This window comes from Cetorhinus maximus, chromosome 3 (genome assembly GCF_964194155.1).
Source record: "Cetorhinus maximus chromosome 3, sCetMax3.hap1.1, whole genome shotgun sequence".
NCBI classification, from domain to species: domain Eukaryota; kingdom Metazoa; phylum Chordata; class Chondrichthyes; order Lamniformes; family Cetorhinidae; genus Cetorhinus; species Cetorhinus maximus.
In genome coordinates, this window is record NC_135881.1 from 93567209 (window position 1) to 93583125 (window position 15917).

At 45.1% G+C, this 15917-nt stretch overlaps 1 protein-coding gene across 1 annotated transcript in view; it reads left to right on the forward strand.

The window, feature by feature from the left end:
* sema5a (sema domain, seven thrombospondin repeats (type 1 and type 1-like), transmembrane domain (TM) and short cytoplasmic domain, (semaphorin) 5A) overlaps window positions 1-15917 on the forward strand; it is a 251957-nt gene that overhangs the window by 86105 nt on the left and 149935 nt on the right. The window contains exons 3-4 of the mRNA XM_078538724.1: window positions 8941-9040; window positions 13264-13309. Coding sequence (XP_078394850.1) covers window positions 8941-9040; window positions 13264-13309 — 146 coding nt within the window. The remainder of the gene's footprint in view (window positions 1-8940; window positions 9041-13263; window positions 13310-15917) is intronic.

The window sequence follows — 15917 nt, forward strand, 5'->3', positions numbered from 1 at the left end:
ATAACTCCCCAGTGAAAGTGATGGGCCAGTGATTATTCGGTATTTGCCAAGTTTTAAGCAAGAGGAAGTTGAAATGGCAGCTGATGGAGAGGCACTGGCAGGCATTAGGAAACAAATTACTTACCATTCATCCAGAATGTAATCAAGAAGAGATAAGAGGAGGAAAACTACAAATAAATGAATGATAATTTATTAATGAGAAGAACCTTGCAGACTTGCATCAATTGGCATTGCTTCAGCTTGGTACAGGGATAATGTACTTTGCTGAAATGTAACTTCCTTCCAACAGAGAGATGATGCATCACCCGGATAAGTGACAGGAACAATTTTGAGAGAGAAGCAAAACTGCTTAGTTTAAATTTAGTCTGCAGCCTAAAAATTGTATTGTGAGTTTCTGTTTTGTTTATTTGGGCACAAAGACCTGTTTAGATTGATTTTTTTCCCCTTTCTCTGCCCTTATGATGGATTATATCATGTGCCATGTATCTAAATGATATATCATATGTGGTACCACTGAATATATTTTTGTTTACTTGTGGACCAATCAGATTCCCGTGGAGATCTGTTAGAAATGTGTTTGGCTGTGTCAGGAATGCAGGAAGATACAAAGAAGGTTGCATTCCCCACCCCCCAGCTTGGAGAGAATTGTTCTCTGAAAGTATGTTTGGAGAAGGGAAGCAGATGGAACCTGAGAGACAGGAACAGCAGAAGCAACTGAAAGGAAATTTGAAAAATCAGCTAACATGAGCAGCCTTTTATAAAGATGTTTTTTAAAACTTGCTCTCAGAATCTGGATGATCCTGGGAAAACCACATTTATTGCTCTGAGGAGGTGGTGGTAGGCCTCCTCCTTTAACAGCTGCAGTGCTTCTGCTAATTGTACTTCCACAATGGCGTTAGGTATAATCCTAGGATCTTGACCCAGCGATAAAACGAAACAACAATATGTGTCAAAATCTGCATGATTTGTAACTTGTGGAGGAACTAGCAGGTGATAATGCCTCCATGGTATTGCTGTTCACATCCTCTTCAGTATTCCAAGTTGTGGGGAAGGTAAGTGGTGTTAAAGTAGCCTTGTTGAGTTGTCACAGTGCATGCTGTGGATTATACATATTGCAGCCAGTGTACTGGTGGTGGAAGGATGGATATTTTCAGTGGCAGAGGTGCCAAATAAGTGGACCACTTTGCCCTGGATGTTGCTGAGGTACTTGGGTGTTGTTGCACCCATCTAGATAAGTGGTGAGCATTCCATCACACTCCTGACCTGGACCTTGTAGATAGTGGTGAGGGTTTGAGGAGCCAACAGGTAAGCCACTTGTCATAGAGTAGACAGCATCTGCCCTGTGTTTGTAGACAAGGCAATGCGATGACTGGTCCAGTAAGACTTCTGATCAGTGGTGACATGTAGGATGTTGATGGTAGGAGACTTGGTGTTGCTGGTGAAAGTCAGGGGAAGTGGTTCGGCCTTTACTTGTTACAGATGGTTATTATTTGACACTATTGTGGTGCAAATGTTACCTGCCACTTGACAGTATGCTTCGTTTGCTGAATTCACCAAGCTAGGTGGAAAGGTAAGCTGTGGGGAGGTAACAGAGACATTGAAAAGAGATATAAACAGGTTAAGTGAGTGGGCAACAAGATGGCAGATGGAATATAATAATAAGGAAGTATGAAGTTATTCACTTTGGTCATAAGAATAAAAAAGCAGAATATTTTTAAAAGTTGAGGAACTTGTAAGTTTTGATGTTCAAAGGGATCTCCTCCATTCCGCCAGGGTTAGTCACTCTTCTCATCACTCTCAATTTACACACCACAAACCCATCATACATCCACAGGGATCTCACTCACTGCCAGTTCAAGGGACATCATCTTTCACTCTCTCACGCACACCCTCATCTGCCCTGTGGATTGTGTCCTCATCCTGTCCTTGGTACCACTCACCACCCACACATGCCAGGCATCTTTCTCATCGGAAACAAAAACAGAAAATGCTGGAAAAACTCAGCAGGTCTAGCAGCATTTGTGGAGAGAGAAACAGGGTTAACGTTTTGAGTCCGTATGACTCTTCTCAGAGCTTCTTTTCACCTGGGCCTAGTGAAGCACCTACGAGCGATGGCTCTCTGTGGATCTTCAGCTGCATGCGCAGCACGCCCTGCTGCCCCTTCATCTTGAGGGAAGTGCTCCTCCCCATACCAAGCCAAGCGCCATCTCCGCACCCTTCTTCTTCCTTGCTCTCTAAGCCATGAGGCACACTGTTAACTCACCATGATCCCGATGTTCTCCTCCTGCAGAATCAAACAGAGAGAAGAATGGGTTAGCATATGTGTCCTAAGTGCCTCTTCACGCATGCAGGAGAGTGCTGGCCACCACTTGGGTGGCCAGCGTGTAATGTGCTTTTTGGCTGTCTGACACCCCACTCACCTCTGCCCCATTCCACTTGACTGATTGGCAGCAGCTTTGCCCACTGGACTGCATGCTGTGCCCTCAGCTCAGGCACAGGTATTCTCCTAACCCACACTGCAAGGCTGCACTGTTAGCTTGAACCATGATCGATACTAGTCCAAACCTGAATAAAGACATTGCAAGAGGCTGTGAGCACCTCCTCCAGTGACTGCTCCATGGCCACTTTTCACAAGGGGATTCTACAACTTGCCCAATTGTCTAATTACTCTGCTGCCCCATAAAACACATATTAATATGCAGTCTGCACCCGAGGGGTGAAAAGTTCTGGAGTATTTGGTGGGCACTTTCATGCTTTTGTGTTGCTTGAGAGGGCAGAAAAGCTTCAGAGGCCTGACTCCAAGCACATCTCAGCTGCAGAAGAATGCTCACTTTTGACAAGCTTTTCCAACTGTGTGGTCGCTTCCTCCAGCCCCCTGGCATGAGCTTGTGTACTTCCTTCAGCCCATCTACACCCGCACCCCCACCCCCCCAAAAAGCACGGTGCCTGTTCCTTGATGTCTGGCGAGCGATGCTTGTGAGCGCTGCGAAGGTTTGTGTGCACTTACCTCCGAGTTTCCCTTGTAGTTCAGGTTGCCAGGTGAACGCCTTTTAAAGGCCGTTGTGAAGTCACGCCGACGTAGGCGGTAAATTCGATGTACTGGGATAACTCTGGCAAGTAGGGCTTATAATGAGATGCTAAAGTGTTGAAGTTAGGTTCCCAATGTGCGGCGGCAGGAAACGTGGTCTGTCATTAACAGGTGGAGTGGACGATCGCAAGCTGGTTTTACGATGACGTGAAACCGATTTTTGGCCTTCTCACCATATTGTCCCTCCCCACCCGCCATGACGCCCGATGCCAACGAGTCCGGACGATTCTGCCCATTGATCTCCCTGGTGCTGCATAGAGTATTTGCGGGAAGCAGGAATGTCCCAGGTTCAGTCCTTGATACTGCTTAGTCAGCTGATCTCAGCTGGAGCAATGTTAGGAATGTTGCAATTGGCCTCAGTGCCCCTGTGTTAAAAACAATTAGAAAAGTCAGACAGAATTCCTGCGTTTAATTGCCATTCAGTGATCAACTACTGATCTCAGTAGTTGGCTGGGGCTGATTTAGATTTGTCCGTGTGGTGATTCCCAGGATGAACAGCATGCCAGTACTCCTTGCCAAAGCTCTCACCAAAATAATGGCTATTTGGGTGAGGCACCGAGGGAATTTAATGCATTCCCCCGTGGTAAGTTTGGTGGTGGTGGAGCATCTAATTTGATAGGAGAGTGGCAGCTAGGGGCCTTACCCCCCTTCCCACCTCCACCTCAATTAAGTCCTTGGCAGGATGGTCCGTGGACAGCCTTCCCACCCTGCTGCCAATTGTGGCCCTTAAATGGGCAATTAATTCCCCTTTAAGGGCCCCATTCAGCCACCAGAATTATTCAACCAGTGGCAGGCAGGGGGCTCGCCATGTGGGAAGCACAATAAGCAAAGCTGTGCAGGATTGCTTGTGGGCTCCTGGGGCAGGTGGGGGTCCCTCGTCCAATGGAACTCAGTGCCTGATCAAGAAGAGTAGGAGCCTGCTGAAAGCGACCGCTCCCTGCTCGACTCCCAACTCCTGACTGTCCTCTCGCTATCACTCATCTCTGGCCTGGGATCCAGCGATGATCCTAGGCCTCAGGTCGGCGTCTTACTGGCACCAGCCACTGCCTGCCTGGTGGCACTGCCATTCAATGGAGCTGCCAGCCTATGCTTGGCCAGCAGCCCTTGGTGGATAGCATTTCCTCCCCCAGGGTCCTTGATCCTGGGGAAGACCCGTCACAACCCAGTTAAGTGCCTGAGGGGCACTTAATTCAGTGGCCTTCCCTAAAGGAGGTGACACGGGGGCTGCGGCCACTAGACCCCCTTAATACCGCTCATGAAACATAGGAATCAGGAGCAGGAGTAGGCCATTCAGCCCTCAAGCCTGCTCCACCATTTGATGAGATCATAGCTGATCTGATTGTATCCTCGAGTTTCCTGTCCACTCCTATACCCTTTGACTCTATTGTCTATTGTATTGATACGAATCTATTCAACTCAGCCTTAAAAATATTCAATGACCCTGTTTCCACTGCTCTCTGTGGAAGAGAACAACTGATTGGTTGAGGCGTTGCCATGGATTGCCTCGGCCAATCAGAGTCAACTGGCCACCAGTCAGCACCCTTTCTCATGCAGTATAAATTGTTGCTCCCTTTGAAGTTTGGCATTCTTGTGTCTGTCCTGATGAGTTCAAGATGAAAAGTTTCGACAGCATGTCTCTTTTTTCAGCAACACTGCAGTTTCGTACTACCAAGTGACTAAATAAAACTCAGTTAATTTTTAATCTTCCATTGCATTCCCACATTTTGTATTGTTTTCTTTAAAAAAAATACTTTGCTCCTCTGCTCATTTGTCATATTAATTTTCAACTTGCCAAATCCAGATCTGAAAATTAATTAGTTGATGAACACTGTTTTGACAAGTTGAAAATTACTTGTTGTATAAGAGAAAAGGACAATTATAAAGTGAACTTATGAAAATTGTATTTAATTTGTAATCTGTTATAAAAAAATTAGTCTTAATGTCTAGATAGAAACATTTTAAATTCCCATTCTGTTAATAAGATTTACAGCTCATCTATAAGCAAATATAACTAATTTTGTCACACTGACCTGCAGCCCTTAACCCAGTGCCATTTGCCAGGGTTGGGACTATTTGTGACCACAGGGTAAGCTCCTTGTATGATCCCCACTCGCTGCTGCCAATGAAGCAAGTTCAGGTGCTGCACCCAAAGAACCAGAAGCCAGTTTAAAAGGGACACAGAACCACGAAGATCAGAGCAATATTTTCTTGTTAGACTCTGGCTTAGCCTGAGGTCTAATGTGGGTAAGAATAATTGGCTTAAGATGGCCACCTTGAGGCCCTCTCTCCTACAAAGCAACACCTAAGGATGCCATTCCTCACCAGGGAGTTCCTCAGGGTAGTGTTCTAGCATCTTCGGCTGCTTCATCAATGACCTCCCTTCCATCATAAGGTCAGAAGTGGGGATGTTCGGTGACGATTGCAACATTCGCGACTCCTCAGACACTGGAGAAGTATATGTCCAAATGCATCAAGACCTGGACAATATCTAGGCTTGGGCTGACAAGTGGCAAGTAACATTCGTGCCACACAAGTGCCAGGTAATGACCATCTCAAACAGGAGGGAATCTAACCATCGCCCCTTGATGTTCAATGGCATTACTAACACTGAATCCCCCGCTATCCACATCCTGGGGGTTACCATTGACCAGAAACTGAACTGGAGTAGCCACGTAAATACTGTGGCTACAAGAGCAGGTCAGAGGCTAGGAGTCGTGCGATGAGTAACCCACTTCCTGATCCCCCAAAGCCTGTCCACCATCTACAAGGCACAAGTCAGGAGTGTGATGGAATACTCTCCACTTGCCTGGATGAGTGCAGCTCCAAGAACACTCAAGAAACTTGACGCCATCCAGGACAAAGCAGCTCACTTGATTGGCACCACATCCACAAATATTCACTCCCTCCATCACCGACGCACAGTAACAGCAGTGTGTACCATCTACAAGATGCACTGCAGAAACTCACCAAGGCTCCTTAGACAGCACCTTCCAAACCCACGACCACTACCATGTAGAAGGACCAAGGGCAGCAGAGACATGGGAACACCACCACCTGGAAGTTCCCCTCCAAGTCACTCACCATCCTGACTTGGAAATATATCGTCGTTCCTTCACTGTCGTTGGATCAAAATCTTGGAATTCTCTCCCTAACCGCACCCTGGGTGTACCTACACCACATTGACTGCAGCGGTTCAAGGAGGCAGCTCACCACCACCTTCTCAAGGGCAATTAGGGATGGGCAATAAGTGCTGGCCCAGCCAGTGATGCCCACATCCCATGACTGAATTTTAAAAAATTCATCATTCCCCCACACGGATTACTGCTGCCGCACTCCTGATGAGGAGGTAGCAGTAGCTTGGGCACAAAGCTGGAAAATGTGGCTGCTTATTGTGGTCTGCCTCCTTATCACAACTAGCCCATGGTGGGCAGCGAAAGGGAGGGGTGTCTGCCAGCTAACCTGAGGGGCCACGGGAGAAACATAAAGATTGGGTTGGGGAATTGACCTACCCCCCAATCTCCTACTTGTTTCATTGTTATCTTGCATTATTCGAAGTAGGATAGCAAACGAAAATCCAGGCACTAACTCAAAACTTTATTCTCAATTCTAATTTTAGAATAAATTGAATTTTTTATTCATAATACTTGTCAGATGTCTTGATATTCTTAAACCCTGCCAAAACATTGACCTGAATCTTCTGATCTGTGGCAATGCTGCACGCATTCGCGCTGCCTGCGAAGGGTTTTCCTGGGCGGAGAAATACACAGCACAGCGTCTCCGGGGAGCTCCATCGGAGCGGAGTAGAGCTGGGGGAAGAGAGGACATGCCTCCTTTTTAGGGCACTAGCTGCTGCATTCAGGTTTAAAGGTCCAGTCTGAGTGGATGAGTGAGTGGGTAGGTGGGTGAGTAGTTGAGTGGTTGAGGGGTAGTCAGATTGGGGAAGTAGTCAGCTCAGAGGGTAGTTGGGTTGAGTCGGCTGGGTAGTTGGGTTGAGTTGGCTGGGTGGTTGGGTCGGTGGGGTGGTGGAGTAGCAGGCTCTGGGTAATCGCGTCAGAGGGGTATTTGGATTGGGTCTGGGGGTAATTAGGTGGTCAGGTGGTTAGGGGGTAGTCAGGTGGTTAGGGGGGGGGGGTTAGTTGGCTCCAAAGGGTTGAGGGGTAGGTGGGGGGGGGGGGGGGGGGTGGGGGGTGGCTGTTGTCGGGTGGTCAGGAGGTATGCGCGGTTGTTTGTTGAATTGCCCCGGTGTTAGACTATGTTTTGAACTGTTTAACATTTCCTGAGTAACTATCAAGGTAAGTTGCGCGGAGTCAGAGACTTTCACGCAGGGTCCCGGGCAGCAGGGGAATTGCCCATTGAAAGTTTAAACTTCCCAGACAATACCACCTAAGGCTGTGTGCCATGACTTCCACAGGGTCCTAAAGTGCATCTTCCACTATATGTCAGGTCTCTGGTGATCTGGAGACTGGAAGATTTGGGTCATTGTGTTGTGTTCCTTTTGATGTTATTTTCATGCTGTACAGAATGACCTGACAGGAGTAAACAGGTCTCTGGTCGACTGCTTATTTCTATGAAGAGAATGCAGCGAAGTGGAGTTGGGGTTGGCGTCTTGTTCCTTCATTTGCCATTTTGGTACTGCCACTGAGATCCCTAGGGTTGAAAGATTGCTTAAAGCAGAGTTTGAAGTTTTCTCTTTCCTGGATCTCCTTCACTTCAGAGAGGTGAAATGTTGCAAGAAAACCCTAACCTGATGTTTTATTCTGTAATGAGTTCTGGCAACAAGGGGATCCCAAATTTTAATAGCATTGTTTTTGCTGATATTTTAACAAAAACCAAGTGTGAAAGTTCTGGGATAATATAGGAAATTGAGAGTTTGAAGCAAAGTTTAGGCATTGCCTAGAAAGTTAAGTATAAACTGAACACTAAATAACCAGTGTCAGCTACTTTAAAAAAGTGATGAGATTGAGATGAGAGTGAGGTGTTTCTTTTCAAGCAGGAATATTAATGAACCTGATGAAGCAGAATCAGCAGGGAAACTTGAAGGGCGACAGATTCACTTGGAACCTCAGATTAATTGAAAAATCGGTCTTGCAGGGAAAAACAGCTTTGTCCGCAGCAATTCAGTTGTAAAGAGTCTTGTGTTCAAAGTTAGAGACTCTGCAGAAAACATTTAGGAAGTAACTGACAGAACTCTTCTGGTTACAGGTAGTCTTACTGCCAACGTGTTTATTGTTAAAAGGCATGTTTATTACCAGATCAGGCAAACTGAAATGCTGGAAATTAAATTCATGGTGGGTTCACAAAGCAATAAAAAGCAATTTGTCTTTCAAAGCCGTGGTGTTATTTTCTCAAATGGGTCTGGCTGGTGATTGAAGAAGACGTGAAGATCAACCAACGAGTGACTTTTTGACAACTCTGACAGGAATAGCAGAAACGTTTCCCAGGAACCCAGAGATTTTGAGATTAATACCGAAATAATGAAATTGGTAAGATTAAAAAAATATACGTTTAATCTTGTCAGTTGAATTTTAGAGAAACTGTAGTACATCTGGAAGTTTTCTTTTATCTGTCCCACTGAGCTTTAATTTAGTCCTGAGAGGTTTCATGGAGCTGGCGCCTGGGTGATGATGTTGATGTAATTCTGTCAGGACAGACACTTCAATAATAGATTGATATAAATCCAGGGCCCAGTTCTGGCACATTTAATGACGAGCCCTGATTCCAAAGGCCTCCTTGTCAGCTTTAATTAATCTAGTTCACTGCATTTCAATTCCAGGTATTGACATGAGTCTATTGATCGCCTCCGATGTAATCTGTTGCCAGCTAGGTTACGGATATTTCTGCTTTCTTCTCAGACATTGCACCGTGGCTGCACAAGTTTAAAGCTGCAGATGTAACGGACTATTCACAACTGACCTTTGACCCCAGCCACAAAGAGCTCATCGTTGGAGCAAAGTAAGACATTTTTCTTACATAATTAAAACTGCCCTTGACATTTTTGGGAAGACAAGTGTACTGAGGTTTGTGAAATTCCATCTTGAATGCCATTTCTTTCAGTTCCTAGAACAATCAGCTTCGCTCGACTGCTCTTGTCAACTCCGTTCAGTCTTGATTACCAATCAGATGCTTTTGAAAAAGAACTCCTGTGTTGTCAGAGTTTTGCTATTGATTTTTTTTTTGATAATCTGTTGGTACTTAGTAGTAATTTTCTATTAATGGCATCTACCTTAGATGCTAAATGCAAAGTGGCAAATATAACCGACCTGACAGGGCTTATTGCTATCCTTTTCATTTGCTTGGGAAGTAGAGCTCATAATCTGGAGAGAGTGGGCAGAATTTAATACTCGCAGCAGTGGACTGGAGAGCAGGTGGCAACCCCACTGTGGCCATTCCACACCCCCCAGACCTGATTTAGTGCCACTCGAGTACTTGCCTGATTGGAGTCAGGATCCTTGTCCTGTTCAGGGCTGATATCCCTCGGCTGGCAGCTCTCCAGTATCAGCAGTGCCACTGAGAGTGATGGACACTGCTGGTATTGCAGTAGGCCTAGGCTGCAGGATTGTCGCTGGAGCCCAGGGCGAAAGTAAGTAAAGTTGGATTGCCAGCTCCATTTGGGGAGGCCCCAGCAAGTGAGGGGGAGGGTGTTTAGTTTTTAGGACGGGCAGGAGTCATCACACGTGGGCAACCTTTACTTCCATTATCTCCATTGGGCATGAGTTGCCCAAGTACAAGGCCCCCCCCCGGGCTGCAGGCATACCTGCTCGGATTTATGAGGCGGGGAGCCTATATGGTGTGGCCCCTGTCTACTGCTGTTTCAATACCAACAGTAGTGGGATGAGGTCCTTAAGTGGCTATTTAAGGGCACCAATTGGCTTCTGGGTGCAAAGGTCGACTTCGAGTCTTCCTGCCCCACACCTAACTGGGGTGTGGGGGGGTGTGTGTCGGGAAGGTGACCAAGTCTCCGCTCCGTATCTTCTTGCTGCCTGATTAAATGGGCCTCCCCTGCCCCCCAGGTTCCCCTGGCCCACCTCTGTGGTGTGAAGTGTCACGACAGTGGATTACAGCCTTAAATTACTTATGGGTCTATTGAACTTTTTAAGAAAGATGTTCTTTTTAAAAAGACATAGAAGCAAAGACACTAAGCAAATGATGGCAGAGAATATAACGTAACCACTTTCTGGACAATTCCTATGTGGATTATACTTGACTGACTAGTCCCAAGAAAGTATCGAATGTTGCACCTAAAAAAAGTGTCAAGGCCTACTTCAGACAGAGACACTTGAAAGGAAGAGATGAAATGCAGAAGACTGAGCTTTTATACCCCTGTGGTTGCAGAAACAATGGAGACTGATTGCCACATCTCTGCAGACATCTAATACCATCCCCTGTTGAGTTATATCTCCGAATGTGGAAATGGTCTGAGTTGAAAAAAAATGGACTCTGGGCGAAAGACATGTTTGTTTTTTCCCTTCCAGGAATATACAAGGAAATGTGTTAAAAAGCTAGCTGCAGATCTGATCTGGCTGTGTTACTGTGTGCTAGTGTGCCAAGAAAGTGACAGCAAAAGAAGATCAAATAGGCACCCCTGCAGCTTGCAGGCAAAGGCGCCCTCTCTCCCCCTCTCCCCTGTCCCCTCCCCCTCTCCCCCTCCCCGTCTCCCCCTCCCCCTCCCCCTCTCCCCCTCCCCCTCTCCCCCTCCCCCTCTCCCCCTCCCCCTCTCCCCCTCCCCCTCTCCCCCTCCCCCTCCCCTTCTCCCTCTCTCTCTCCTCTCTCTCTTTTGCTGGAGACAAGTCAGCAAAGCCACAATCAAAAAGGAAATAGGCCAGCTTCTTCAGCCAATCTGCAGAACCATGTGTCTCCAAACCAACAGCTAAACTCTCAAAGTCAGCTCTACTGGCATCACCCAACTTAAAGGCCACAATGTTTCGCCATTTACGCTTCATGGACAAGCTAAAGACTGATTCATATATCTTTTTTTAACTTTTATTTGGACTCAACTTCTCATTTCTAATCTGTGTGAATGTGTGTTGCGTTTTTTATTATTTTTTTTCTTGGGTTTTTAGAAACTAATAAGCTTCCTTTTTCTTTGACTCAAGAAAGCCTGGTTAAATTGGCTCCTTCTAAAACAGAAATACATTTGGAATGGGAAAAGGTGTTCACGGGGGGAAGGGATCCCTGTTAAATTAACCTTGTTGTGTCCAACCGAGAGGGTTGAATAAAGCAAGGAAGCCATTTCATTCCTCCTCACCCAGGAGCATAACAAAATTGAGGTCCCGTTCGGGGAGTTTACAAATTGGGGGACCTCACCTGGGGACGGTCGTAGCAGAAGAACAAAATTCTGTCTAAAGATTATGTTGTATCCAACCTGGAGGATTTGTACAGCGGGTAGAAGAGCCAAAGGAAGGATCCCAAGCAACATGAGGCTGTTGCTAACAATTCATGGTGCCTGCTTCTGCTTCAAATAATTGAAGGGCAAATAACTTCACAAAATATGTTGTGCTGATGAAGTCAGTGTGGCAGTGTAAGCAGGAGAGTTGCCCAAACTTGCTCAAAATGTCGAATTTCTAATCAGAAAGTAGGAGTGGCAGATTTCTATATATAATCAAAAACCATAAAACCAAGGAATGTGTGTGAATAAAAAACATCTTCCATTTAATTGAAACTGACACAAAACCATGCTGTCTTCACATGCTCAAATATATTGTGCTGTTTAAATTATTTTGAAATAGCAGTATCATCACATTGCTATATGCAAGTGATAAAAAGATAGATAAGCCTAAACCTGGATGTAACCAAAGCTTGACTGCACCATTATCAACGATTTAATTTAGAATTCATGAATAAATTACAAATGCCAGGACATTACTAAGGATGTGTTTATTAAGATTACATGGAGGTGGAATGCCCATGACTTCTAATTCTTATAGTCCAGTTTTGAACACACTGACTGGCAACTTAGTTAATTGAACATTTAGAATCAGAGGCTCTGATATTTGTGAGGAGTGTACAAGCGAGGCTGTCCACTGGCAGAACCTCATTAACATTTTGCATGAAACAGCTTGGCCAACCGGCGGGAGGGTGGAACAGAACAATAGCAACAGGGAGCCGCAGCAGGGGAGCCTCGGGTACAGCCTTGGGAGGAGGAGAGAGATGCTCCAGATGGCAATCAGTGGGGAACAGTGTGCGGGAAGTTGGAAATTGTGAGGGTTGGGGGTGGTCAACAGAGGGAGGCTGATTTAAATCCTTTGATGAAGTGTCCTGCTTCTCCACAGGTATCCTTGGACTCACCAATGTCCACTGCTTCAAAAACTATGCCTGTGGCATGCACGGCAGGTCGGGGTCACATTCTACATATTTCACTTTTAAAACTCCTCTGCCCCTCTGACCTTCCCCTGCCTGCCGTGGGAGAGTTAATGTTGAGGTTATAGAATTTACAATATAGCATTCATATCTCTGTTCTTCAATTTGGGCCATTTACTCTAACCCCTTTTACCTGCCTGTTTTCTATATCCTTTTGTATTGCTCCTCCTCAAATGCTTAGCAATTTCCTTTTAAATAATGTCATAGGCTTTGCCTCAAAGATTACTTGCAGTGAAGAATTCCATGTTTTAATAAGCTGCTAAGTGCAAAAGTCCTTCTAGTTTGTATTTTGGTCTTCTGGTGACAATCCTGAGTTACCACTCCCTTGTTTACCAACCAGTGGAAACAATCTTTCATTATTTACCTTCCCAAAAATTTTCCATAATTTTGAAATCTCTAAGTCCTCTATCATCTTCAGTGTCCTGATGAAGAAGCCCCAATTTTAAGCCTATCATCATAACAATACTCTAGTTAGTCTTCATTGTAAATTTTCCAGTGTGCTACTGTCCTTCACATAATGAACTTAAGTGCACATGCTACACCATTGTGGTCCAACCACTGTCTTGTAGAAGTAACCGCAATAGTCTGGCTTTTCAATTGTCATTTAAAAATGAACATTGTGCAGTGGGGTATTGATGTTCAACTCTTGAGGACTTCTCTGTGATTCTTTGCTTAAAAGTTCATTTAATTGCAATTGAGGTGGTTAGTGCATGGAACTAGTTTGAATCTGTGTTTGTGTTGCAAAAAATGTTCCAGTTACATGGAGGGACCCTTATCCTCAGCTAGATCACTGATCATGTAAATCCTATTTTTTGCAGGAACTACCTCTTCAGGCTAAAACTGGAGGATCTGACATTAATCCAGGTGTGTGAAACCTGTTGGTTTTTGCTTGAGCAGGAGTAATGTTTGACGTGAAGCAAACATTTTTGACAATTAACGTGGTCGATATATGAGAGTTTCAAAGAAAAACAAGTGTCGACTCTCCTGCTTCTGATCTGAAAGTAGGTTTCCATACCGAAGACAGTTCCAGTAATTTCCTACAGCAGGATGAAAGGCTTAAACATGATTTTAAGGCACCAGTGGGAATTTTTCATCTTATTACTGGGACTATATTGGACACACTAAAGAGATCAGGGACTGGATTTTCCTTCCGGGGCCCTGATCAGGCCGGGACCCTGGAGGAGATTTTGGGCGAAGTGAACTCCCTGGCAACCGTGTCCAATTTAGGATGGGTTCTGTAGCCAGGAGGGCCAATGAGAGCATCCAAGGCTGTGGGCGGCTGCTAGTCACACCAGGAGCAATGTCTGCTGTCAATGTAGGTAGGAAGTGCCCCCTGAAGACTAAAAATAAAATGTGGCCACAATTGCCAGTCAATCATTGTGGAGAGGGGTTATTAAAGGAGGCCTCACTAGCCCCTGTGGGGGGTATCTGCAGACTGCATCTCAGCAGGGGGCCTGTGGCAGTATGTGATTAATGCCCTTAATAGGCACTTTAATTGGCCTTAATGATTACCCATCGCTGGCAGGCAGGTACCACTCACCCCCCCCAGGAGCAATCTCAGTGAAAAAAGGCCGGAGACAAGAACATGCCGAAAGACTGGCACACTAGCTGGTAGCATGAAATTATTGGCACACCCGCCCCTGAACCCATCATCTTCGCAGAATGAAAATCCAGTCACAGATGTCTATTTGCTTTTTTTGAGTGATCGCAATTGCATTTAGTTTTATAAAAATTTTACATGTGCAGTTCCTGGACGAAGTAGCAAAGCCTTAAAATCTTTAAATGAATTGGCATTGTTCCCAAGGTTTTCTTTTGCTCTCATTCCATCGATATTTCATTACACCTGCATTTTGACTTAAACCAGTAGTGCTGAAACGAAAAGGTTTATTGTTGTTAATAGCGATGCTGTGAATGCAGTTGCCCATTAGATGGCAGCATTTTTTCCACCTTCATTCCTTAGATGTGGATCTAAAGCTAAACTGAAATCAAACAAAAATTACAGCACACCAAATTTACTACAAATTTCTTAATTATATCAATTGTTATATTGACACAAAGATTAAAAAAAAAGAAAAATATATAAATTTCAATTCCCGTGCCTGACTACTGAACCAGAATGATACACAACGTGGAAAATACTTTTTAGGATTAGTGATTACAGGCCAAGGATTAAACCTGGGACTTTCCTAGTCTGTTTGACTCAATACCACAATACATATTCGCTGAAGCAGTAGGAGGGCCATACTGCTGTTTCCTAATGATCAAGGGAAGCAAGATATTCAAATTATCATATGGGGTTTGTTTGATAGAGTTTGCGTTTTATAATCCTATATCTTATATCTACATGTTCTGTTTCTTTTTGTTCACGTAAATCAGTATTTGACACGCTGCAGTAGTTTATCCACAGGTAATGTGCTGTACATTACATGCAAACTCATTTACTTTCAGTCAATCTTACAACTGTGGAAATCTTCAAAGCCAGTCCTGAATTGGGTTAGGAGCAGAAAAATGAAAATTGACAATTCTGAGAAATTCACTTGCTATTAAAGGGAGGATACTGAGAAGGATTTGTGTCCACCTCTGTATCTCAGTCACTATATTCCAGGCTTTGTACCAGATCTATGAAGTAATATACAATCAGACTTTGTTGCACCATTCATTCCCTGAGGGCAAATGGAACATGTGTTTTACATCCATTTCGGTAATTCATGTTTGTATGCTTTTTTAAATTCATTCACGGGATGTGGACTTCGCTGGCTGGGCCAGCATTTATTGCCCATCACTAGTTGCCCTTGAGAAAGCGGTGGTGAGCTGTCTTCTTGAATCGCTGCAGTCCATGTTGTGTAGGTACACCCACAGTGCTGTTAGGAAGGGAGTTCCAGGATTTTGACCCAGTGACAGTGAAGGAATGGCGATATATTTCCAAGTCAGGATGGTGACTGGCTTGGAGGGGAACTTCCAGGTGGTGGTGTTCCCATCTATCTGCTGCCCTTGTCCCTCTAGGTGGTAGTGGTCGTGGGTTTGGAAGGTGCTGTCCAAGGAGCCTTGGTGAATTCCTGCAGTGCATCTTGTAGATGGTACACACTGCTGCTACTGTGCATTGGTGGCGGAGGGAGTGAATGTTTGTGGATGTGGTGCCAATCAAGCGGACTGCTTTGTCCTGGATGGTGTCCAGCCTCATCAGTGTTGTAGGAGCTGTACTCATCCAGGCAAGTGGGGAGTATTCCATCACATTCCTGACTCAAGAGGAGTCAAGAGGAGAGTTACTCGTCGCATGATTCCTAGCCTCTGACCTGCTCTAGTAGCCAGAGTATTTATATGGCTCGTCCAGTTCAGTTTCTGGTCAATGGTAACCCCCAGGATGTTGATAGTGGGGGATTCAGTGATGGTAATGCCATTGAACATCAAGGTTATGGTTGCATTCTCTCTTATTGGACATGGTCATTGCCTGACACTTGTGTGGCGTGAGTGT